At 54.5% G+C, this 22682-nt stretch overlaps 1 protein-coding gene across 1 annotated transcript in view; it reads left to right on the forward strand.

Annotated features, from left to right (window-relative positions):
* The window catches only part of ASTN1 (astrotactin 1), a gene marked incomplete at both ends in the record, with an annotated part of 53507 nt that overhangs the window by 20862 nt on the left and 9963 nt on the right, over positions 1 to 22682 (forward strand). The window contains 15 exons of the mRNA XM_082312231.1: positions 92 to 279; positions 3419 to 3812; positions 4651 to 4797; positions 5286 to 5393; positions 6488 to 6637; positions 7344 to 7511; positions 7718 to 7802; positions 15540 to 15614; positions 16071 to 16208; positions 16576 to 16726; positions 17453 to 17619; positions 17816 to 18010; positions 18351 to 18478; positions 20767 to 20871; positions 21046 to 21234. Coding sequence (XP_082168357.1) covers positions 92 to 279; positions 3419 to 3812; positions 4651 to 4797; positions 5286 to 5393; positions 6488 to 6637; positions 7344 to 7511; positions 7718 to 7802; positions 15540 to 15614; positions 16071 to 16208; positions 16576 to 16726; positions 17453 to 17619; positions 17816 to 18010; positions 18351 to 18478; positions 20767 to 20871; positions 21046 to 21234 — 2388 coding nt within the window. The remainder of the gene's footprint in view (positions 1 to 91; positions 280 to 3418; positions 3813 to 4650; positions 4798 to 5285; positions 5394 to 6487; positions 6638 to 7343; positions 7512 to 7717; positions 7803 to 15539; positions 15615 to 16070; positions 16209 to 16575; positions 16727 to 17452; positions 17620 to 17815; positions 18011 to 18350; positions 18479 to 20766; positions 20872 to 21045; positions 21235 to 22682) is intronic.

A 22682-nucleotide genomic window follows, 5' to 3' on the forward strand; every position in this document is an offset into this window, starting at 1 on the left:
TCCCTCCACCCATTTTTTGGGAAGAGATGAATGTCCTCCATCACCCCTCTCCTCCATCGTGTTTCCCACATGACCAGCTTTGCTTTTGCAGAGATCTCGGGCAACACAGATGACATCCCACTGGTGCGCTGGCGGCAGCAGTGGCTGGAGAATGGCACATTGCTCTTCCACATCCACCACCAAGACGGAGCCCCCAACCTGCCTGGCTTCGACCCTACAGACGAGCCCCAGACTGAGTCAGCGGAGGAAGAGCTGCGGATCCTCCACATCTCTGTCATGGTACGTGATGGGAAGGTAGCCCCCGTTTAGGTGTTCAGAAACCTGTAGAAAATACAGGGGCTTTTGAAAAGCCATATATTTCCCCATCTGGCTCCAGCTGTCCTAGGATGGGGAGATAAGCCCACCTTCGGGGGCTGGTTAAGATGCCCTGGGCACCTCTCCGAACCATGCCGCATGCAGGGTGCTTTAACATCGGGCTGCTTTAAACCTCTCCCTTAGTTTGCATTGCTTTGCAAATATGTTTGCAGGGGTGCCTTTATCCGCAGGGGATGCTGGGCTTTGAAAGTCTCAACCACCTTAACCCGGGGTTAATTCACATTGACTTTGTTGGGAGCCCTTTGCCCAGTGGATGGTGCCCAGTGCCCGCTGCTCTGGTGCGCGGCGGGTGTCACGGTGCCACCGGGCACTGTCACCATCGCTTTTATCAGGACGGCAGCCCTGTGGCCATGGTTTCGCAGCGTGCAGTAAGCAAGAGCATCCCATGCGCAGAGGCTGCACGGCTCTCCTCCTCCCTGCAGAAACACAGGGACAAGGTTTTGATGGCAGAGAAAGGAGGGTGAGACAGAGATCTGTGTGCTGGAGGCGGATCTGTGGTTTGTTGCTTTTTTTTTTTTCTTATGTTGGAAAAAATCTGAAGAATCTGACAATTTTTGTGCCACTGGAAGATAATTAGCCGGAGACAATGTGTTGACGAGGCTGCAAACAGGCTGTTTAATGGTGCCTACCTTAATGAGAGCGTCAATAGCTCTTCCAGATTGCAGCCCCAGGCCAGGTTTCTCCTCCGTCATTTCTGCTTGATTAGTCTCGAGGAAAAAAAAATAATCACTGGCAAAGCCACCCCCAAAAAACATTTTGGACATTTTCCTTTTTTTTATTGTCCATTCCCAGCTGCTCCTGAGAGGGTGCATCACCTTGGGAGAGGCTGGCCCCGCTCTGCCACCCGGGTCTTGGTTTTCATGGGCACCACTAAATACCAAGATGGAGACAGGAGTGCCTGAAGCAAGGCTTATTATCAAGCTGATGAAAACGATGTCTTCAGCTCATCGCTCTCGTACCAAAATGTGTAAATACAGAAAGAATCCTCCCTCTCCTTTTTCCCCATCACTCTCAGCTCCGCTCCAGAGGCACCCTTACTCCCGGACAAATAGAAGTTGGCTTTTGTGCCAGGAGTCAGGATCACGCAGTCTTCAAGGCTGATTTTCTTTCTTTCCCATGTGGTTGCCAAGAGAAGAAATGTGAACGAGGGTTTGTATCCATCGTGATAGCAGTCTGCACGTGGACTGTGCAAGAACCACTCCCGCGCCTGCCCGGTGCACAGCTCCTCTTGCAGCCCATCCTACTAGTGCTGGGGGGCGAGGGGATGAAGGCAGAACAGGATTTCTGTGCTGCTGTGGAGAGGAACTGGGGGTCTGAGGTGGTGCCCTGACTTCCTCCAGCTAGCACAGGGTGGAGGATACTTAGTGCTGGTTTTCTTCCTCCCTTTGGAGCCTCTTGAAATCTCAAGTGGTCACAGGCTGCTTTTCCTCAGGGGTAGTTTAAGCTCTCAGACTATCAGGGCAGAAGAAAAACAGTTTCAATTAAATAACAGGTCTTTTTTGCAAACCCACAACCACAGTCCTAAACAAATGGGCGTCCACCTGACTTGAGCTCCAGCTTGGTCTCCCTTGTTTACCAGCACGGGTGTATGGCAGAGCTCTCTGGCGTTTGGGGGATATAATGTGCATACGGAGGGCAGCAAAGGAAAGCCAGGAATGTCCTGGTATTAATCCTATCTGCTTGCCACTCCATCTGCAGGTGGACCTTTCCCCGAGGTGATATAGAGCTGTGACACGGGAGGCCATCTGCGGTGGGGATGGGGATAGCCCCTACTTATTTATGGATCAGAGGAACTCAAAGGGATTTGAGCATGATAGAGAACTGGGCCCTGACTTTACCACTAAAAAACTCAGAATGAGCACGGCTGGGCAGGAAGCCAGCGCCAGTTTTCAGCCCTGGCAAGAGATTTCCCATCCTCCCATCTGCCTGCTCCTGTCCAGAGAGCTACTGTGTGCCAGCCGGCCCCCCCTCCTTCGCTGGACTGCTTGTCTCCTTAATCACTGGAATTTCTTTGTTTTTTCTTTCTTTTTTTTAAAGAAAGTTTGGAAGGAGGGCTGGGAGGGTGCATCACAGCTCCATTATCCTGGGAATGAAAGAGGGTTAAACCATAACGTCCATTAGAGATCCGTTTCCAACTGCCTCTCCTGCTTCTCATTCAATAATTCCCTTAATGTTTTGTCCTAATGGAGCAGATTATTACTATTATTTTATTTTATCAAGATCACCTATTGCATAGAAAAAAGCAGGAGGACCAGAGCCATGGATAGACATGGAGCTCTTACCTGGCTCCGCATGGTCTATTATTACTATTACTATTACTATTACTATTACTATTACTATTACTGTTATTGTTATTGTTATTGTTATTGTTATTGTTATTATTATTGGCAGACTGGGCGTAAAGGGCCAGCTTGGGCTTTCATCTCACTGCCTCTATCTGTGTGCAGTGACAGTGTCTCTGCAGGAGGGTGACCTTGGGGACAGTGGCAAGGTGGCAGGGCTGGGTGCAGTTTTGGGGTCTGTCCCTGCGAGGCAGGAGCTTTTTCCCCCTCTTCGCCCAGGCGTTCCCCAAACAACGCTTCAGGGATCTGACTGTCTCAAGCCTTGATCTCCTTTAATCTGTGCTGCAACTTCTGCAAGATACCCTGGGAAAATCTCCCAAGATTGAGAGTGACAGCATGAAACCAGTTGGAAATGGGTCAGAAAAAGTTGCCTGTAGGAGAGTTTGCCTGGAATAAATCTGATCTCTGCTTTCAAAGACGTGTTGTGGGAGAGTGAAACAAAACACGCTCTGCTTTAAATGCTGCTTTTTCATGCCTCGGTGGTGACTTCAAAGCCGGTCCAGCTCAAGGCAGGCTTCAGCTGGGAGTGCTTGGCCAGCGCCGTGCGCTCCCTGTGCCAGCACCCTCTTATCGGTGTGACCGGGCTGCTCTTGCTGTTGCCTCTGCTTTGGCCACCCCAGAGCATCCCTGGTGTGTTTGCATCCCTGGGGGGTGGTTGGCACTGGCTCCCAGCTGAGCCCTACTCACGTTTGTGCCCACAGGGAGGGATGATCGCCCTGCTGCTCTCCATCCTCTGCCTAGTGATGATCCTCTACACCCGCCGGCGGTGGTGCAAGCGACGCCGAGTGCCGCAGCCCCAGAAGAGTGCCAGCGCCGAGGCGGCCAACGAGATCCACTACATCCCCTCAGTGCTGATCGGGGGCCACGGGCGGGAGAGCCTGCGCAATGCCCGCGTGCAGGGCCACAACTCCAGCGGGACGCTCAGCATCCGTGAGACCCCCATCCTGGACGGCTATGAGTACGACATCACCGACCTGCGGCACCATCTCCAGCGCGAGTGCATGAACGGCGGGGAGGACTTCGCCAGCCAGGTCACCCGCACCCTGGACTCACTGCAGGGCTGCAATGAGAAGGCCAGCATGGACCTCACGCCAGGTGGGGATGGGACAGGAAGCATGGGCTGAGCTGCGTCCTTTCCACCTCATCTTCTCTCCATCATTCCATGTTTTCCCTTGAGCGTCTTCCCCATTTCTCTGGGTTTTCATTGCGTGTGAGATGTTGGTGGCACACTGAAGGCAATTCCATTGCTGGGGAGACCTTGCAGCTGGTTGAGAGTGGTTGCCATTGAGTGGGACGTGGCTGGGACAACGCAGGGTGGAACTTTGAGGGGAAGGGCTGTGGTTCCTGTGGCCTGATGGAGAACCAGAATGGTGTCCCCTCTGAGCTCCCCCATGGTGCCCCCCAAAATTCCCTTCTATATAGAATCATAGAATCCCAGAATTTCCGGTGTCTTCTTCAGCTGAGGTTTTTAGTAGCAAAATTATACTTGCCATCAGTATGATTCAGAGTTAATGCTGTCTTCTGATCACCAGCAGGGATTCTTTGAGGCTTGTAACACGCTTGTTGGCCATATTACCAGCTGAGCCACACAACTGGAACCTTCTCAACTGAGACATGTTTTAGGAAGACCATGGTGTGGTTCCTAAAGCTCTCTAGGCATTTTCTTTGCAGACCTGGGTATGCAGAAGTGTCCTGAGAGGCTGAATGTTAAATCTCAGCTTTTGGCTAGGCTTGGAAGAAGTGCTGGTCCCCTTCAGGCTTTGAGGAGCTTGGGAGGGTGCAATCGGGGCAGCTTGGCCCATTGGCCACAGCACCCTTGTCACCTCACGCAGATGTTGGAGGCACATCCAAGGAAATCTCTCTCTTTCTTGCCTCCCTCCTTTTTTAAAATCTTTATCCCTGAAAGATTTTGCCTTTAATTCTTCCTGCTCAGGGAGCGATAACGCCAAACTGTCCCTAATGAACAAGTACAAGGACAACATCATTGCCACCAGCCCTGTGGACTCGAACCACCAGCAGGCCACGCTGCTGTCCCACACCTCCAGCAGCCAGCGCAAGCGCATCAACAACAAGGCGCGAGGTAGGGGAATCCCTGGGGCAGATGGGGTGCTCTGGGCTTCCACCCACCCATGCTCCAGCCACTTACCCTCTCCTGGGATGCAGAAATAGGGCCAGCATTGGGTCAGAGCATGGAAATGAGGGTTTGGGTGGGGGGAAGCAGAAAAAGCAGTGTCTGCAAGGATGCAAATTATGTTGAGTTGGTTGGTTGCAAAGATGCAGAGGATGTTGGCCATGGTAAATATTTTACGATATTGGCATGGCCATGGGGAAAAATTGCAAAGTAATGGGAGCCATGGCAGGGGGCATGGCTGTGTGTGGTGGGATGGGGAGAAGATGCTGTCCCCGCTGCACCTGGCAGACAGGGCTCCTGGTCTTCAAGGCAATGCTAGCCATGTAGGATGTGGCTGTAGGTGATGGATGTAGGCTGTAGGATGGTGATGTAGGATGTGGCTGGTTGGAGTGGTGTGGTGCCGGCCCTGCTGTGACCACACTCGGTGTCCCCTGCAGCCGGCTCAGCATTTCTCAACCCTGAGGGGGACTCAGGGACGGAGGCAGACACCGATCCCCAGCTGACCTTCTACACGGACCCCTCACGGAGCCGGAGGCGCAGCCGAGGTGGGTGCGGGCGCAGAGGTGGGCAGCGAGCTGTGGCCCCTCTTGCGTTGTTTGCTGTCACTTCTCTGGATTTGGAGACTTTGCATTGGCAAAAGATGGAAGCCCAGGCACAATCCAGGCTGCCGTGGGCAGGTGTCGGTCCCGGCTCCCACAGCGGGCTGCTGCTGCTCTCCGGTGGAGTTTCTCAGCAGAGGATGAAATATATTCTGATTTTTGCTGGAGGCTTCTGCGGGGCTTTGGTGTGTATTAATGAGTAACATGCTTCAAAGGGCTGGCCCGTGAGTCCCTGTGCTGCCGCTCGGCACGGTGGTGCCGCAGGTTTGCTCTGACACGGTGCACGTATGAGCTGTATGTGCAATGGGGGATGGAGACAGGCTTGGCTCCTGGGTAGGGGTCTTGCCCTGCACCACCCCTTTGGGAGGTTTCCTCCCCTGGGGAGGAGAGTTTCTGTCTGTTTTCAATCCTTCTCTGGACATTTCCTTGTTTTTCTGGGAGCGGTGGGCCTGGGAGCCATCTTCTTCACCCCCAGCACCCGTGCTGGGTGCTGGGAGGCCAGTTCAGGCTTTGTCTCTGCAGAGGATAGCTCAGCCCCCAGACAGCATTTTCCACTCAGCTTCTTCAGCTAAGAGATGAAAAGTCAAAAACCTGTGTGCCCTGAGCAGTTAGGGCTCTCCTGTGCTTTTTCAAAGGCATCCAGGAGGCTGTTGTCATGGCAAAATTAACCCAAGAGAAATGCCGAGAAGAAGGGGGAAAAAAAAGGATACTGCATTTACCTTTCTTCTCCTCAATATCTCTGCTCTGCTTTAAAGTCCTGCTGCTGCAAAGGTTTTGGTGTGCAGCGGTGCAGGGGTGCAGGAGAGCCCAGGGTGTGGGGGCTCAGGGAAACCCCAGCCGCAGCAGGCAGGATAGAGAGGCTGCTGTGGGAAAGGCTATTCATGCTCTTGAAAATCCGAAATGACTTCGCTCAATTGGATTGATGCTGGATTTCCAGGGGGCTGGGCAGGGTCTCTGCACCCTGCGATCCTCTGGCTGCACCCCAAGATCTTCCTGCGTCCCTTGGGTCTCAGGTTTGACTGTGCTTTTGTGTTTTCCAGTGGGCTCCCCCCGGAGCCCCGTGAACAAGACCACGCTGACCCTCATCAGCGTGACGAGCTGTGTCATCAGCCTGGTGTGCTCCTCCCACATAAGCTGCCCCCTTGTTGTCAAGATCACCCTTCATGTCCCCGAGCACCTCATCGCTGATGGTGAGTGTCCCGTGGTCCTACCCACCCCTTCCTGTCCCACTCTGCAAGCTGTAATGGAGGGGAGGAGGGAATGATGGAGATGGCAGATGCAGGATGGGTGCAGGACAGAGGGGACAGGCATGGGGTGGAGGGTACCAATGTGGAACAGAGGGGATGGGTGCAGGATGGAGGGGATGGGCACAGGACAGAGGGACAGCCGCAGGATGGAAAGGGCTGTCATGGGATGGAGGTGATGGATGCAGGATGGAGGGGACAGGTGTGGGATGGAGGGTACCAGTGTGGGACACAGGGGATGGGCACGGGATGGAGCACAGGACTGAGGGGGCCATTGTGGGATGGAGGGGACAGCCATGGGATGGAGGGGACAGGTGTGGGACAGAAGTGGCCATTGTGGGACAGAGCGGGCAGGCACAGGATGGAGGGGGCTGTCATGGGATGGAGAAGACAGGCATGGGATGGAAGGGGCCATCACAGGGCAGAGGGGATGGGCACGGGACAGAGGAGTTCATTGTGGAACAGAAGGGGATGTTGTGGGATAAAGGGCACTGTCTTGGGATGGAGGGGGTGGGCATGGGATGGAGGCGTCCATTATGGGATGGAGAGGACCATCATGGGATTGAGGGGTCCATTACGGGATGCAGGGGACCATCATGGGATGGAGGGGACAGCAGCGGGTTGCCACCGCTGACTCCCCTCTTGGTGGCAGGGAGCCGGTTCATCCTGCTGGAGGGGAGTCAGCTGGATGCCAGCGACTGGCTGAACCCGGCACAGGTCGTCCTCTTCTCCCAGCAAAATTCCAGCGGGCCCTGGGCCCTGGACCTCTGCGCCCGGCGCCTCCTCGACCCCTGTGAGCACCAGTGCGATCCTGAGACTGGTAGGTAGTCAGGCGGCTGGGGTGGGTTTGGGAGCTCACCTCTGCCTGCTCAACCCAGCTTTGGTGGGAAGATGCTTTCTCACCTTGCTCCACATATGAGAACAGAGCTGCCGGGTGCCCCAGGTGGCTGCAGGCTGGGTTTTGCAGGGATGCACATGGAAAGCCCTGTCCTCCCACGTCCCTCATGTTCCCCCCTCTCTCCGTAGGTGAATGTCTCTGCTACGAAGGTTACATGAAGGACCCCGTACATAAGCATCTCTGCATCCGAAACGAGTGGGGAACGAACCAGGGGTGAGTGCGCCTGCCGCAGCGTGCCCAGGCTTGGACCGTCCTCGCACGAGCTGCTGGGCTTCGGCAGCAGCATATTAGGGCTGTGACAAATCCTCTTGAGTGAAACAGTTAGAGGCATCTCGGTGAATTGTAAGGTCAGTGCACAGCTGAGGCCTGCAGCAGGTCTGCGGGAGGCGAGGATTTCTATTCTTTGAAATAATCAGAGGTGATGTAGAAGAGGCCATTGTTCAGTTTCAGAGTAAACACCCCCTGGAGAGCATCAAGGCTGCGCACCTTCCCCTTGCAGGCACTCTCCTTGGCATCCTGCGCTTTGTGGGGCTTTCAGTTTGGGTGTGCGAGGCATCAGGAGGACGGCTGAGGTCAGTCCCCGGCAGAGGAGGGAGGCTGCAAGGTGGGGATGCCCTATTGAAAATTGGGCAAATTAGATGCTTCCATGCCATGGCCTGAGGGAACAAAGCAGTCGCTGTCTGCTCCACAGCTTTACACCCCTGGAAGTGCAAAGGGAAATTTTTCTGATGTTTTGGCAGCAATTTGGTGGGGGATCCCAAACGTTCCCATCTCTCTGTGACCCTCGGGGGATGCTCCATCTGGTCCTTAACACTCATGGGTCTCTGACATGCAGATGGGGACTTCCAGGGATAGCTGGAGGTAGTATGCAGAAAGGCAAGACACCCCCAGAACCAGAGGCCCCACGTGCACTGGCACTTCCAACCCCCTTTTTCCTCCCCTTGTCTCGTTGTGCCACAGCTGGATCTGCTGCGAAGGCAGCCCCGAGCATGGCAGGACGCCCTCTCTGAAGTCATTAGTCTTCACAGCAGGAAGAGAAAATCATCAAAGGCTGGGCTTGGCGGCACCCCCGCCGTGCCGCTTCACCAGAGGATGGCAGCCACAGGGGGCTGCCCGTGCCAGCCGGCCCCGGCTGCGTCCCTTTGAACTGGGGCCTGGGGAGAACACTGTTCCTCTGCCTCCAACCCCCTCTCTGTTTTTTTCATTTTAAAGCAATTTAGCAATTAAACCCAGTGCAGAGCACTGGCTGCGGGAGACAAGGGTGGCCTTTGTTGTGGGTGCCCTGAGCCAGGCTGGGGACACGACGATGCTCATGAGACAGGTAACCCCGTGCTGGGGATGTGCTGGGTGGTGTGGTCAGGGTCCCCAAACCACCGTGAGGTACCACTGCTAGAGTGGGAAAATACAGGCAGAAATACAGCTCCCTGCCCTGTTTGTCCCCAGGGGACAAGTGTCTGACAGAGATGTCCCCAGCTCCTCTGTACCCATCTCATAAGAGGCACTGAACGAATGGGGACTGGGTCGTGGGAGGGTTATTCCCCCTGCCAGGGACTTGCTCATTTTGGGATGTGTTGTGTTTAGGAGTGTCTCACAGTGGGTTGGAAAGAGCCTATGGCCACCCACGACCACCCATGGCTTTGGTGACAGCCTGTGCCTCGGTCAGAGCTATCAGCAGCATGCTGGACCCACCACCTTGCAAAGAGCAAGAGGGCAAATGACTTTGTCCATTGAGGCAGGTAGTAAAAATAGATAAGCACAGGTGGAGAAGCATTTGCTTCCATCTCCTCTGCTTTTCACTTGCTCCTGGACATGGGACTGCAGCTTCACGCTTTTCTTCCCATGCACATTGCTCTTCTCTAGCTTCTTCCTGATCTAGCTCCTCCATCATCTAAAGGGAAAGGGGAGAAAAAGCTGCTTACAGGTGAAATGGGAAAAAATATGGATGGTAACAAGCAGGAGAGAAGCCAAGGACGGGAAGGACAAATCCATTCCTGCAGCCCTCCAGACCTGCTCGCAGCTCCAGACCCAGCTTTAGTCTCAGCAACGCCAACCCGAAAGGTGCTCAGGACCCACTCCATTCCTCCGAGGGTTTTGGGGCTGCTTTTCAGACCCAGCTCCATCCTGATGACCCCATGGGAGCCTCCTCCATGCTCACACTTGAAATTCTGCCTTTCCTCCTGCAGCAGTGTTCGTACTGGGCCAGGATACATGTTGTCATGCATCTCTTCTCATATACCAAAGTTGGCTATGATAAATCACATGCAGTGTTTCCAGCATACACTTCTGTTCGGGGCAGAGAAACCTAGCAGATCTCTTTTTCTCCAAGGTGCAACACAGCCCTAGACCATGGTGGGGCTGTCAAAGTCCTTCTGCATTTCTCTGGGCTCTTGATGCTGGAGTGTTGGGGCTTTTTTGGCGCTGTCCTTTGAGGGCTTCTCTCCCAAGCTGCTTGAAACTGGGGTAATTTCGTATTTCTTCCTTGAACATGTCAGGTTTTTGTTTCAGAAAATGGTAGCAGCTGAAACCATGCTTAACTCAACCATCCCTGCCTGCAGCTTCCACTGCCCCATAGGGGCTCTTGAAAGTGTGTCCACACTAAGCATTGTGATGCTGGGGCTTGATGTTTAGTGAGGATTTTTTTCTGTGCTGCGCTCTGTTCCTGATGTCCAGGTGCTGCTTGGTGCAGCTCTGCCTGCAAGGGCTTGTGATGATGGAGGTCTCTTCTACCCGTCCAAGGTGTCCCCTGTGAACCCTTGGCCTTCACAGGGTCATGTCTGTGATGAACTCTCTTTGGTCCAGCAGAACCATCTTGTCAGAGCCCATTTAACTGAATAACTTGTAACTTTAACCTGGTATCTACATTTTTTGGGGTGGAGGTTGAACTGCCAGGCCACACTGTGTTTTGTCATGCTCATCAGCTCACTCCCAGCTCTAGCAACAAGGTTGCCCACAGGGTCACCTGAAAGAGATGTCTGCAAATCCTCTGCTCTCTCTCCTTGTCCCAAGGCGAGATCAACTGTGTCTGAATAATTTCTGACCATTGTTTGTCTGATGCGCTCCTAACCCCTCCAATATTGCAGCGATGTGCTGCAGCCCTGGGTAGCACAAGCCAGGCAGCAAGTCAGTCCCCGGAGAAGCCACGCTGGCTCTTAGCAAAGGGGGAGGTCAGCAAAGCAGGACCTGGGGGCTCTGCCAAATCCCCTGGTGGACTTGGGAGTGACGTGGTCTGGCTATGACCTCTTTTGTTTTCCTAGGGTGGTGTTTTTATCTGAAAACTCATTTCAACCCTTTGGTTTAGATAGGTTTGCCATTGGTTTGTTTTTATTTACAGTGATTACGGGTTGACTCGGTGTCTGTTCACCCAGCAGCATCTAATTTTGCTCATGAAGGCGATCTCATCTTTGAACTTTATTGGCGATGGCAGCGAGGCTTTGTGTGTTGTGTGCATTTTGAGTACCATACTGAGATCCATGCTGCCGTGGTACATCCTTTACCCAATGCATCCAGTCCCTAGATCTTCATCAGTTGTTCAAAAAATAAGATCTTTTTGATCATGGGTAGCAGATACATTTGATCAGCTCCTTTTTTTTGTGCTGCTCTTCGGCTGTTTTAAACAAATCTGGCTGGTGCTGTTTGTGTGTTCACAGTCTGTCTTCTTACTTTGATATGCATTGTTAATTAGCTGCTTTTCGGCTCTTACTCTAACATTTCCTGGGCAGGATTCAGTTTTCAACAATCCAACCAACCCTGCCTTGTCTTTGCTCATCAAACCAAATTCCTGTGATTACTTCATGGTATGACTGAACCAAAAGTCAAATCATCTCATTCTGCCTTTAGTTAATAAACTGTTACCTGCCTGCATTTGTACTTCTTCATCTCAGCCCTTAGATCCGTCATGCGACGGCCCATGGCTTTCCCATACCCATGTGCTGTTCTTGCCTGGGTGCCCTTTTCAGACACCCCGATGAGATTTAAGATGGTCTGCATTTAAGGGGTCTTTATCAACATGCCCTTTCAACTTGTAATGGACTTCATTCTGGCACAGGGAGCTTTTAGGCCAGTTTAAGGCAATTTGACGAATGCATCTGGCTGGGCGCTCTCATCCTCTTGTAGCAGTTGGCAAGCAGGGGCCACCCCAGCCCCCTCCCATGCTGGGCAAGTTACCCCTTTCTCCACCCTGCAGCCTTGCAGCCATTTTTTCCAGCACAGGACCTGAATTAGTGCAACAGCCCATGCCCTGCTCAGCCACCTCCCCTCCCCATGGTGCCTCTTCTTTTCCACATGCAGTTATCCCCCTCTCTGGCTGTGCACCTTCTCCTCCTGTCCCATCCCCATGCACCATCCACTCCCCACTCCACAGAGGAACTGGGGACATGCTGAAGTGACAAGGACAGCACTTTTCCTGCTTAAGGTCTTTTTTTTTTTTTCCCTTTTTCTCTTTTTTCCCCACCCCTTTTTCTATCTTTTTTTTCCCCTTTGCCTCTCTCCATCCCCTGCTGTGTGCCTCAGCTTTGCGAGCTTGAAGGACGGCCAGATAAAAAGCTCCTCTTTCTTTCAGATCCTTTCACCAAACTACCCATCCGCCTCCTCCTCCCGCCCCATTCTCCTCGCAGATTTACGGGCAGCCCAGGGAGAAAGTGCCGGCATTAGCATTTTAAATAAAGAGCTGCTTGGAAGGGATGGCAGGGGGTGGGGAAGTGGGAAGGGGAGAGGCATCGGCAGCTGAAGCCTGAGCGAAGCCGTTGCAAAGCAAAGTGAAGCTGGGGAGGAGCTGGGATGGGCATCGCCAGCGGGAGAAGTCGGAAGCTCGGTGCTTGTGTCACATCTGCTCTCTACTTGCCCCCATCAGGGTGGTGTTGGGTCTTCATGGATCCCTACTTTGGTCATCGTGGGGAATGGGTCCTGGGGCTGCAGGGGGGGTGCAGGTGCTGCGGGGATGCTTCTGGTCTGTTCACCGTGGGCTTGAACTCCTGAGCCGCCAGTGGAGGGATGTGGTGAGTGGCTTTGTCTGCGCCGCTCGCTCCCAGCACACACTTGGAGCTGGTGCTTAGATGCCATGATGGGGTTCAGCATGGCCGTCCTCATGCCATTCGCTGGGCGAAACCCCCAGGAGCACAGGGGGTCAGGGAACCGCACATGAAATCACCTATTTTGGTGCGTAACAGCTGACCACCTTCTCCTCCAGTGGTATTTCAGCCATGTTCACATGCAGCAACTTCTCAGTGCCCACTGCAAAGTCCCTCTCCTGCACCCCTCCGACCTCCCTGCCAGCTCCCCTCAAGCAGCTGCTCCGGGTCAGCTCATCATGGCTTCATCCTGCGGACACTAGCCGTTGATTCCTCATCCCACCCATCTTGTCTAGAAGAGCTTTGCAGGGAGCAAGGACTGGAAGGAGCGCGGTTCTCAATGTTGGAAGTCGGTCTGGCTTCGTCCCCTTGGGGCTGCAATTCGAGCGTGGCTGGGGTCCTGTTGAGGTGGGTCAGAGCATCACCAGCAGCACCAGATCTGGCAGGCTTAGCTGGTATTTTGGGAGCTTCCACTCAAGCCCAGATCTGGAGCAAAGCATAGCTGATGATCCAGCTGGAAAAAGCAGAGAGGCCTGAAGATCATCCTGGGGATGCACTGGCAGGGCTTCGGCCACGGGAACTTGCTGACTACATGTGGGGAGTTTGCTGGTTCTCAGCTGCCCTGGTGATCCCTTGTTTTGTTGTTTCAGATGCCTACCTGAGTGCCAAGGCTTGCAGGGAGCGAGAGCAGTCATTTCTGGCCCATTTAATCCAACCTGATCAGGCGCAGAGCTGCTTCTGATAAGTCCAGCTTTCCTTTGTGAGCTCTGAACACCATGCAACAAAAACCAGAGCAGCGAGGCACCTCCAGTGATCACAGAAAGCAAGGAGGGAGACAGCTGTGGAAGCACACACTTGCGTGCATGGGAGAGGAAGGAGGGGGTGAAACAGCAGCAGAGGCACAGGGGGCACAAGGCAGTGATGGAGGAGGTGAGGTGTGCCTGGGGGAGGAGATCTTGCCCTGTCCTCTGCAGCAGAAGGCACGAGTCAGCAAGTTACAGTGCTTGGGTGGAAATGTTGGTGCTGAGCTCCTGGAGGTCTTCCTCAGAGATGAGGATGGATAAGTGCCTCTTGTTGAGCTGGAGGTCTTGTATGGAGACTGTCCCAGGGCTTCCTTGCAGAAGGTACCGCGTCCTTGCAGACTCAATGGTGCCTGGCAGCATTGGTTGTCCCCTACACATAGCTAAAGGCTGAACCTCCCTTTTAACAGGCCTTTTTTGACCCCAAATAGAGGCAAAGTAAGGCAGGTTGGGGAGATGCCACATGGTCCCTTCCTGGAGCATGGAAACCTCTTCCCCAGCTCAAAGTCATCATTGCACGAATTTTAGCCACAGTGGGAAATTGCACCCTGGGTGGATGCGACCTGGCCTGGATGTTGATTTCCATCTTGCAGACAGGTCCAAGCCCACTGGCTGTGTGTCCCAGACGTGTCAGCATCCATGGGCTGCCAGATGTGCCATCTGGCAGAGGTCCGGCAGCCACCACGCCTGCGCAGCACCTGCCCCAGGGCTGAGCTCCACTGCAAGCCAAGAGCGGCTCTTCACAACCGCTTTTCCACCTGAGTTGATGGGGAACAATACCTTGCCTCTGCTTTTGTTCCCTGCCTGGCATGCTCCTGAGAAGCAAGAATAAAACCCATCTGCAGGAGCGCTGGAAGGCGGAGGCGTGAAGCATTCAAGGCGTCGGCGAGACGCAAGGAGCACATTGCTTTCCGGCCGAAGCTGACCTCATTCAGGGCAATCTGATCTGTGGGCTGAATGTAATCCCTTGCTCCCAGTCTACTGGACGGGAAAGTGGCATTGTATCCCAGCGAGGAAATGAGACAGCGCACTGTAATCCTGCAATCAGGATTTATTTTTTTTTTGTCCTTGCTGAAATAACTTCAGATTAGAAATTAAAGTGCTTGTGCAGGAGAGCTGTAATTGCCTCTGGAGAAAATCCCCAGGCTTGTTGGCGGCACCCGATGCTCTCACCCTGAATTTTAACAGCAGCAATGCGATGGGATGGAAAATCTCTTTCTTCCCCCAGCTCTGAGCTCTTGCAAAGGGGATTTGGAGCTTTAGGGTTCGCATTGCCTGATTCAAAGCCCACCGCGGTCACGTCTCTGTGCCTCCCCTTGCTCTGCCTTGTCAGCATCGCTCTGCAATTGATGCTCTGCCAGCAGGACCGTGCTGCAGGGGATGCATGTCCCGAGGTGTCATGGCCACAGGTGTCCCACCGAAGGGCAATGGCCACCAAGTCGCGGCTGCACGTCACCCTGTGCTATCTAGGGCAGCAGAGATGGAGGAGACGGGGCCATCAGCTCTCCAGCCTCCTGCTTGGCTCCAAACTTCCAGCTCATCTTCCAGACCCCTTTGCAAAGTCCTGTGGGGACTGAGGCTTCCTCAGTTCCCCTCCTGAAACAATGAAGCCCAAGGGGAATAAGGCAGGTGGTGAAGCTGCGGCCCTGGACCTGACGTGCTCCCTTGCAAATGCCTCACAGAGGGTCCAGCTGCTTTTTGGGGTTTTTTTTGCAGTTCGATGGCTGTGATTCAAATCCCTAAAATGGGAACCAGGCAGGTGTACCTGAGCATGCAGAAGCATGAGGCTCACGGATGCTGGGTGGGCAGTGGCAGTCAGGAGAATGCTGTACCCAAAATTAAGGATGCAATACGCCACCAACCCATTGGTGGGTTGGGGCTGGGGTAAGGAGCTGATGTAGGAACCCCAGAATTAAGATCTTGGATGTGGGGCTAGTTTATCACCTTGTCCTGGCTTGGTTTGAGCTGACTCATCCCAGGACTCCTCTGCACATGAGCTGGGGGCTAAGCGGGGGAAGCATTTTGGGCTGTGAGGGGTAGTGGGAGCATGATGCTGGCATGATGCTCCTGTGTTTCTCTTCCAGGCCTTGGCCATACACCATCTTCCAGCGTGGCTTTGACTTAGTGCTAGGCGAGCAGCCATCTGACAAGATTTTTCGGTAAGCAGTAAAGGCAACCTGGTCAGCCCAGGGGGACTCAAAAATCTGACTCAGGGCATCCAGGAAGGCTGGTCCCCGAGCTGGCAGGGCTGAGCACAGCTGTGCTGTGCCACCTCCTGGGGACATGTGAGCATGGCTGGGAAGGTCCATGTGGGCTGCTGGATGCCCAGCAGCCAGTTCCTCCTCTCCCTCCATGAAGAGAGCGAAGTTTAGGCGCTGAAGGAGGATTTCTACCAAAAAGAGAAATGTCTGTCTCGTCTTTTTTTTGATTACCTAAATTATGTGTACCTTTTGGGGTCATTTGGGTGCATTCGGAGGACCCACCCCACTTTACCCTGCCCATCTGCCTTTGCTTGGCCTTGCATCCCTGCAGGGCAGGGGGCAGGTTCAAGGGCTTCGTTTTGGGCAGAGGTAGCCCTCTGGGCTCAGCGTTTCCCTTTGCTGCTCTCCCTGCAGGTTCACCTACACCCTGGGGGAAGGCATGTGGCTGCCACTAAGCAAAAGCTTCGTCATCCCACCAGCCGAGCTGGCCATCAACCCCTCGGCCAAATGCAAGACCGATATGACAGTGATGGAGGATGCGGTGGAGGTCAGGTAGGTGCGATGGCGGGGCTATGGCATTTAGGAGGCGTTTCAGCAAATCTGGTGGTGCAGCCCTGGAGTGAGAGGACCAACCCAAAACTTGTGGGGGTTGATGAGAGCTGGGATCCCCACCCCACGTTTTGCAGGTGGAGATTAATACATCCATTAACCTGCCCCGCTTTAGTACCTGCAAAGCTGAGCCTTCAGAGGTAGCTCTCATCATCTCAGTAGCTCCTGCATCCCTCTAAAAGCTTGGCTACCGTTCAGTTCACTGTCAGCCCAAGGGAAACCTGAGCTCTGGAAAAACCCACTCAGCAGCCATGCACACATTCGCAACATCTCATCGGAGCAGTGACACACCTCCTCCTCCTCCTCGCAGGGAAGAGCTGATGACTTCCTCCTCCTTCGACAGCCTGGAGGTCCTCCTTGACTCCTTTGGCCCTGTCCGCGACTGCTCCCGGGACAACGGGGGCTGCAGCAAGAACTTCCGCTGCATCTCGGACCGCAAGCTGGACTCGACAGGCTGCGTGGTGCGTGGCCCCCTGGGAACCTGCAAATCTCCTTTGGTGTGAGCAAGGAGCAGGAGGGTGGAAGGGGAAGGGCTGCATCCTTCCTCCTTTCCCATCACCTCAGGATGGATATTTTGGGGTTGGTTTTGCAGCGGGAAGAGACGTTTTGGGTTTGGCATCTCCCCCATCCCTGCCCTTGCTGCATGCACACACGAGGGAGCGAGAGCCCATCTTCTTGCTAGCTCTCTGGGAGGCCCCACTTCACTCATGTGTGCCCCCTGTTACCACTGCAGCTGCTTTGCTGTGCAGGGAAAGCGTGTGCCCCGAAATGGAGGGGTTTGTGGGGCTGAGGCGTCCTGCTGTGATGCCACCAGAGCTGGACATCAGGGTGGGGAGGCTGTGAACATGGGGCAGACGGTGGGTTTGGAAAGGGCAGCATTGCTTTGGCGGTCACCAGAGCTGGATGCTGGTGAGCAGGGTTGATGCTAGCACATTACCTTGGTGGGGGGTGGCTTGGGGGACTCCCACCCAGGGGCCACACTGCCCAGGGCTGCAAAGAGGCTTTGGTACAGGAGGAATATCTGCAGCTGTGGGCACTGTTGCTGCCGTCCATCCCATAGCCCCCAAGCATCACTCAGGCTGCGATTTCCAGTGGAGAGCAGCGTTGGAGCCCTCCCCTCCACCTCAGTTCTGGGGCTAGGTTTCTTCTTCACGGGCTTCACCTCTTGCTTCCCCCACCCCTGCCAGTGCCCAACGGGACTGAGCCCCATGAAGGACGGCACAGGCTGCTATGACCGTCACGTTGGGGTGGACTGCTCGGATGGCTTCAACGGGGGCTGCGAGCAGCTGTGCCTGCAGCAGATGGTCCCCCTGCCTGAGGACCCCCTGCTCTACAACATCCTCATGTTCTGTGGGTGAGTGACCCGTCACTGCCCCGGCCATGGGGACACCCCCAAGGTGCTCCTGTACCTTGCTGCTGCCACACTGAGCTTGTAGGGTTGGGAGGGAAGGTCTCCTCTGTTCCCAGCATCCCTGCTGGGGTGACCTGGTGGCCCCAGTCCCCATCGATGGGGGCTGCAGCTGATGGTGGACCCCGTGCTGGTTTCCCAGGTGCATTGAGGACTACAAGCTGGGCACGGACGGGCGGTCATGCCAGCTCATCTCGGAGTCGTGCCCTGAGGTGGGGGACTGCGGTGAGCCCCGTGAGCTGCCCATGAACCAGACGCTCTTTGGGGAGATTTTCTATGGCTACAACAACCACTCCAAGGAGGTGGCCCCAGGGCAGGTGCTCAAAGGGACGTTCAGGTGAGTCAGGGACGTTCAGGTGAGTCAGGGACGTGGGGAGGTGACCCCAGCAGGGTCAAACCTCACCATCCTCTCCAGGAAGAAGGCATGGGAAGCAGCCTGGGGCTGGACCTTAGCAGACTGCCATCCACGTCTTGCCAAGCTTTGCAGGAGATGGAGCAGCTGGTGGGGAGGGTGCATCTGAAGCTTTCAATCGAGAGTAGGCCTCTTTGTAACCTGTGCCCAAAGGAAAGGCTTGATGCTGAGTGGCTTTTTGGGATGGGTCACTGGCTGGTGGGGATGATCACAAGCAGTTCCCCTGTCCTCCAGCCCTGCCCTCCTCTCTGCAATTAACTTCCAGGCAGAACAACTTTGCCCGAGGCCTGGAGCAGCAGCTGCCGGATGGGCTGGTGGTGGCCACAGTGCCCCTGGAGAACCAGTGCCAAGAGGAGCTCTCCGACCCCATGCCTGACCCCGAGTTCCTCACCGGTGAGTGAGTCAGGCTGGACCCACGCCTTTCCCAGCAGGGCAGCTGCTGGCGTGCCGAGCTTCAGCACCTAAGCCTCCCAGGGGATATATCTACCATGGGATATATCTAGTCTGGCTTTAGCATACCACACTCACCTGCAGCAGCAGCGGTAAAAGGAAGGCATTAAAAATGAAGGAGAGGGAGAGGCTGTAAATTAATTGTGTGGCGTAAAAGCTCAAGTGTCCATTGGATATTTGGGGTATTTGCAAAAAGGATTTTTTTTTACCAAGGTAAAAAAGTTTTCCAAACACCTCTCATTTGATTTCCAAATCAGAAACCCTTTGCTGGCATAACGAAGCATTCAAACCTGCTGCAACCAAACCAAAATGTTTCGGTTTGTCCTCCCAGAGCATTGTGGGCCATGAGCGACAGGGCTGTCAGGGATTCCTAGACAACTTTCAAGGATTTACCTTTCTTCCAGCAAGTTGCTAGCACCCCAAGTTTCCAGCCTTTGTTTCCTTGGTGCTTGTTGCTGTTGGCTGAAATGGCTGAGGATACTGGGCAGCTACTAAATGAGGGATGTGGCTAGTAAGGTGTTTCGTAAGGTGTCTGCAGGGTAGTCTCATACGAGACCTTATGCATTCGCTTCATTTGGCAGACCTCCCAGGAGGGTTTTCGGGAGCATATGTGCGCTGCACCCAGGGTCCAACGGGTGCTGATTACTCCAACAGGGTTCATGGCAATGTAGGTGTGTGTGCAGGCAAATGCAGGCAGGGAGGAGGGTGCTGGTGGGTCCCAGCAGGGCTGAGCTACCCCAAGAGACCTGTGTTGGCAGGTCACCCCTGCATCCATGGGGATGCTCAGCCCTGCCTGGAGGTGCTGGAGGACACCTGCCCCCCTGATGGGGCTCTGCTGCCCTTGACACGGCTACATGGATGTAGGGAAGGCACTGCCACCGTGGCCTCAGCATCATGGCAGGGTCGGTGTGACTGGGACTCCGCTGGCAATTATGCTGGGGGGGCAGAAGCCAGTAAATTATCCTATTCATTTCCCACTGCTCTGCTGGCTCTTTGTGGCTGATTAAGGCAAAAAAAAAAAAGGGAAAAGAAGTAAAATCTTCTCTGCTTGTCAGTAAGCAGATCTGGATATTGCTGTGAATACATGAGAGGCAGAGCTGCTGAGTAAGGAAGGGCTGTTTTTGCATAAACACTTTGCAGGGAAGAGCAAGCCTTTGAAGCTGTTGGTAGCAGCCAACACCGAAGAGAGAGGCACTGGAAGGCGAAGGATCTTCTCCATTTTTTATTATGGAGTGGGGGATGCCCATTGTTATCTTCCTGAACTCCTGCTGTGTAGCTGTTTAGCAGCAGAGTTTGCCGCTTCACTGCTGAGCAGAGGTGTGCTGTGTTGGCTGTACGGCAGCGGAGCTGTGAGGGAGGAGGTGGCCATGCCCTGGCATTCTGCTGTGGCACACCACGGGTTGCTCTGGTCACCAAAATCAGAGCCGTGAGCACCCTTCAATTGACTTTCTGGGGCTTTGTCCAGGCTTGGTGGCCTTTGTCCCTCTGCTTAAGGAAGCTGAGCTGCTACATGCTTTGGGCAGGACATGCCTTGGGCAGGCAAGGCTCATGCCTTGGGCAGGACAAAGTGGCCACCCAGCCCTGGTCTCCATGAATTTCTGGCTCCCATAATGCGTGGTTAAATGGCTGGAGAATGGGATGTCTTTGCCTGAAGAGGGAGAAACCCCAGGTCCTGCTCAGCTCTAGCATTGCCATAACGTCCCGAGGGAGCGGGAGCATCAGCAGGCATGTGGTTTCCTCCGTACGCATATGTCCCGCTCGGCTTAGTCCTGGCTGAAAGGAACCCCAGAGTCTCTCAGTTGGCTGCACTCAGGCACGCATTGCATGACGGTGACTGTTCCCAGGCCTGCAAACCGCTCATTAAAAAGTGCAGCTCTCATTAGTGAAATAATTAGCACACCTGGGCATGTCTTGGGAGCAGGCACCAGGAAGGAAGGAGGGGATGCAGGAGGAGGCTCGTTATCTTCCGATGCAGAGCCCTGGACGTCAGGATGAAATGAACCCACGTGTTATCCTTCAAAGCCATGATTTTAATTGCCAAGGAGCAGCTGACCCTCAGCTCTGAATGCTTCGCCGCTTCCTTGGGGGGACATGGTGTACGCACAGTCCTTTCCCCCAGCTTCTTCCCACCCTGCTGGCTGCGTTGCCCCAGGCACGAGGGACTGCAGCCATCCCCATGGCAAGGCATCCCTGGGCAGTGGCACTGAGCCCCCGTGTCCTTTCTCTGGCAGGGATGGTGAACTTCAGTGAGGTGTCTGGGTACCCTCTCTTGCAGCACTGGAAGGTGCAGTCCATCATGTATCACGTCCGGCTCAACCAGCTGACCATCTCCCAGTGTAAGCATATGGGGCCAGGGGGAAGAAGGGAAAAAGGGGTGGCGAGAGGACACACAGCTGCCTTCTGGCAGGTGATGGGCTCAGAGGTTGATTGCCCATTGCAAGCATGTTGGAGGGGTGGCAAGGGCTCAGGATCCCCTGGGATTTGAGAATCTTCTCTTGTCTCCTCCCCAGCCTTCAGCAACGCGCTCCATTCTCTGGATGGGGCCACATCCCGTGGAGATTTCATGGCGCTGCTGGACCAGTTTGGCAACCACTACATCCAAGAGGCAGTGTACGGCTTTGAGGAGTCCTGCTCCATCTGGTATCCCAACAGGCAGGTCCAGCGGCAGCTCTGGCTGGAGTACGAGGACATCAGCAAAGGTAGGAGCCCCGCTCGTCTCCAGGAAGGGTTCCCAAAGCCAGCCCACGGAAGTGGGAAGCTGAGTTTGCTTTTGGCATAGCAGGGAAAGTGCTCAGCCTGTGTCAGGGCAGCATCCCATCTCAGCCTTTTATTTACACCCTGCTCTTGCACCCTTTGAAGCTGGCTGGAGGACTCCCGTGGACTGCAGCGGGCGTTAGTCTGGGCCAGAAAGGAAGATAAATACCCACATCCCCAGGGAGATGAAAGACAAATGCACTAATCCCACCAAACCGTCTTGCCTGATTCCGGACTTAGCTGTTATTTGTCTTTAATCCTGTTCCTTCCTTCCTTTTGTCTCTGCCATATCTGCTCTCTTCCACTTGCATCCTGCGGCCAGACTTTTCTCCCTCTAATGTGCTTTCTTCTCCCAGGCTGCCAGTGCTGTGCTTTTAATGTCTGGAGCCCAGTTATGAACTGGGAGGTTCACCATGGTGCAGAGGGCATGTGGCACTGCTGCATCCCCTCTGGAGCCTTTGCTGCAGCGAGATGCAACGGCTCTCCTGTGGAAGGGGTTTTGCAGGTGGGCGATGGCTGGTTTGGACACCAGCTTTCCAAAAGCAGAAGGAGCCTAATGCCTGCCTGCCTGCTGCTGCTGTCACCAGGACTGCAGCATCTCTTGTGCTGGCCTTTGCAAAGCTGCCTGCAGGCGTTTTGCTGTCTGTGCTGGGGACGTTGGGTTGCACCACCCAGGCTTGGGCAGCAAGCAAGAGCCAGCTCCCAAGCCCAGACATAGGGGATGTCGAGCGGAGCCGCTGCTTTTCAGGTGACCTTGGTTTCCTGCCCCCTGCCCAGCAGCTGGCAGCATGAGCGTGGAGCTCACAGGCGCTGTGACCACCACATCGTTTCCATCATGAAGCTTCATAATTCTCAGTATTGGCACCAGCCTACGGTGCTGCTCTTGCTGTGTCCTGGCCGCGGAGACATTTGTTTTCTCTCCAGGGCTCTTGTGTGGGAAAGGCTTCTTTCTGAGCCTGAGTCTGGATCCTGTGGGCTCAGACCTCCTGGAGCCTGGACTTCTTCCCAAGCCCACCTGCAAGAGTATAGACCCGTTGCTGTTTTGCTGTGGGCTGTCTCCAGATGTAGCATCTTTTGATTGCAAGTAGTTTTTTTTCTCCTGCAATTTCCTCCTCTTTGATTTTCCTGTTTGGAGGCTTTTCAGGTCTGGCAGTCTCTTTCCACCCACAATATCACATTTTGGTTTCGCTCTGGCACCTGCCACTTTCCCTCCTTTGCTTTTTGTTTGCAAACGTCAGGAGCTGGATATTGATTGAGGAATTGCAAGAGACAAATCATTCCCTGGCTCCTCTGCTTTCCCTCGGCGCCTGCTAAGCTGCAATTCACAGCTAGCCCAAAGCGATCTGTTTCTAGCTTGCTAGGGGAGCGAAGCAATGCTCTTGTACCCCAGGTT

Source organism: Platalea leucorodia, assembly GCF_965183815.1.
Source record: "Platalea leucorodia genome assembly, chromosome: 5".
NCBI classification, from domain to species: Eukaryota; Metazoa; Chordata; class Aves; order Pelecaniformes; family Threskiornithidae; genus Platalea; species Platalea leucorodia.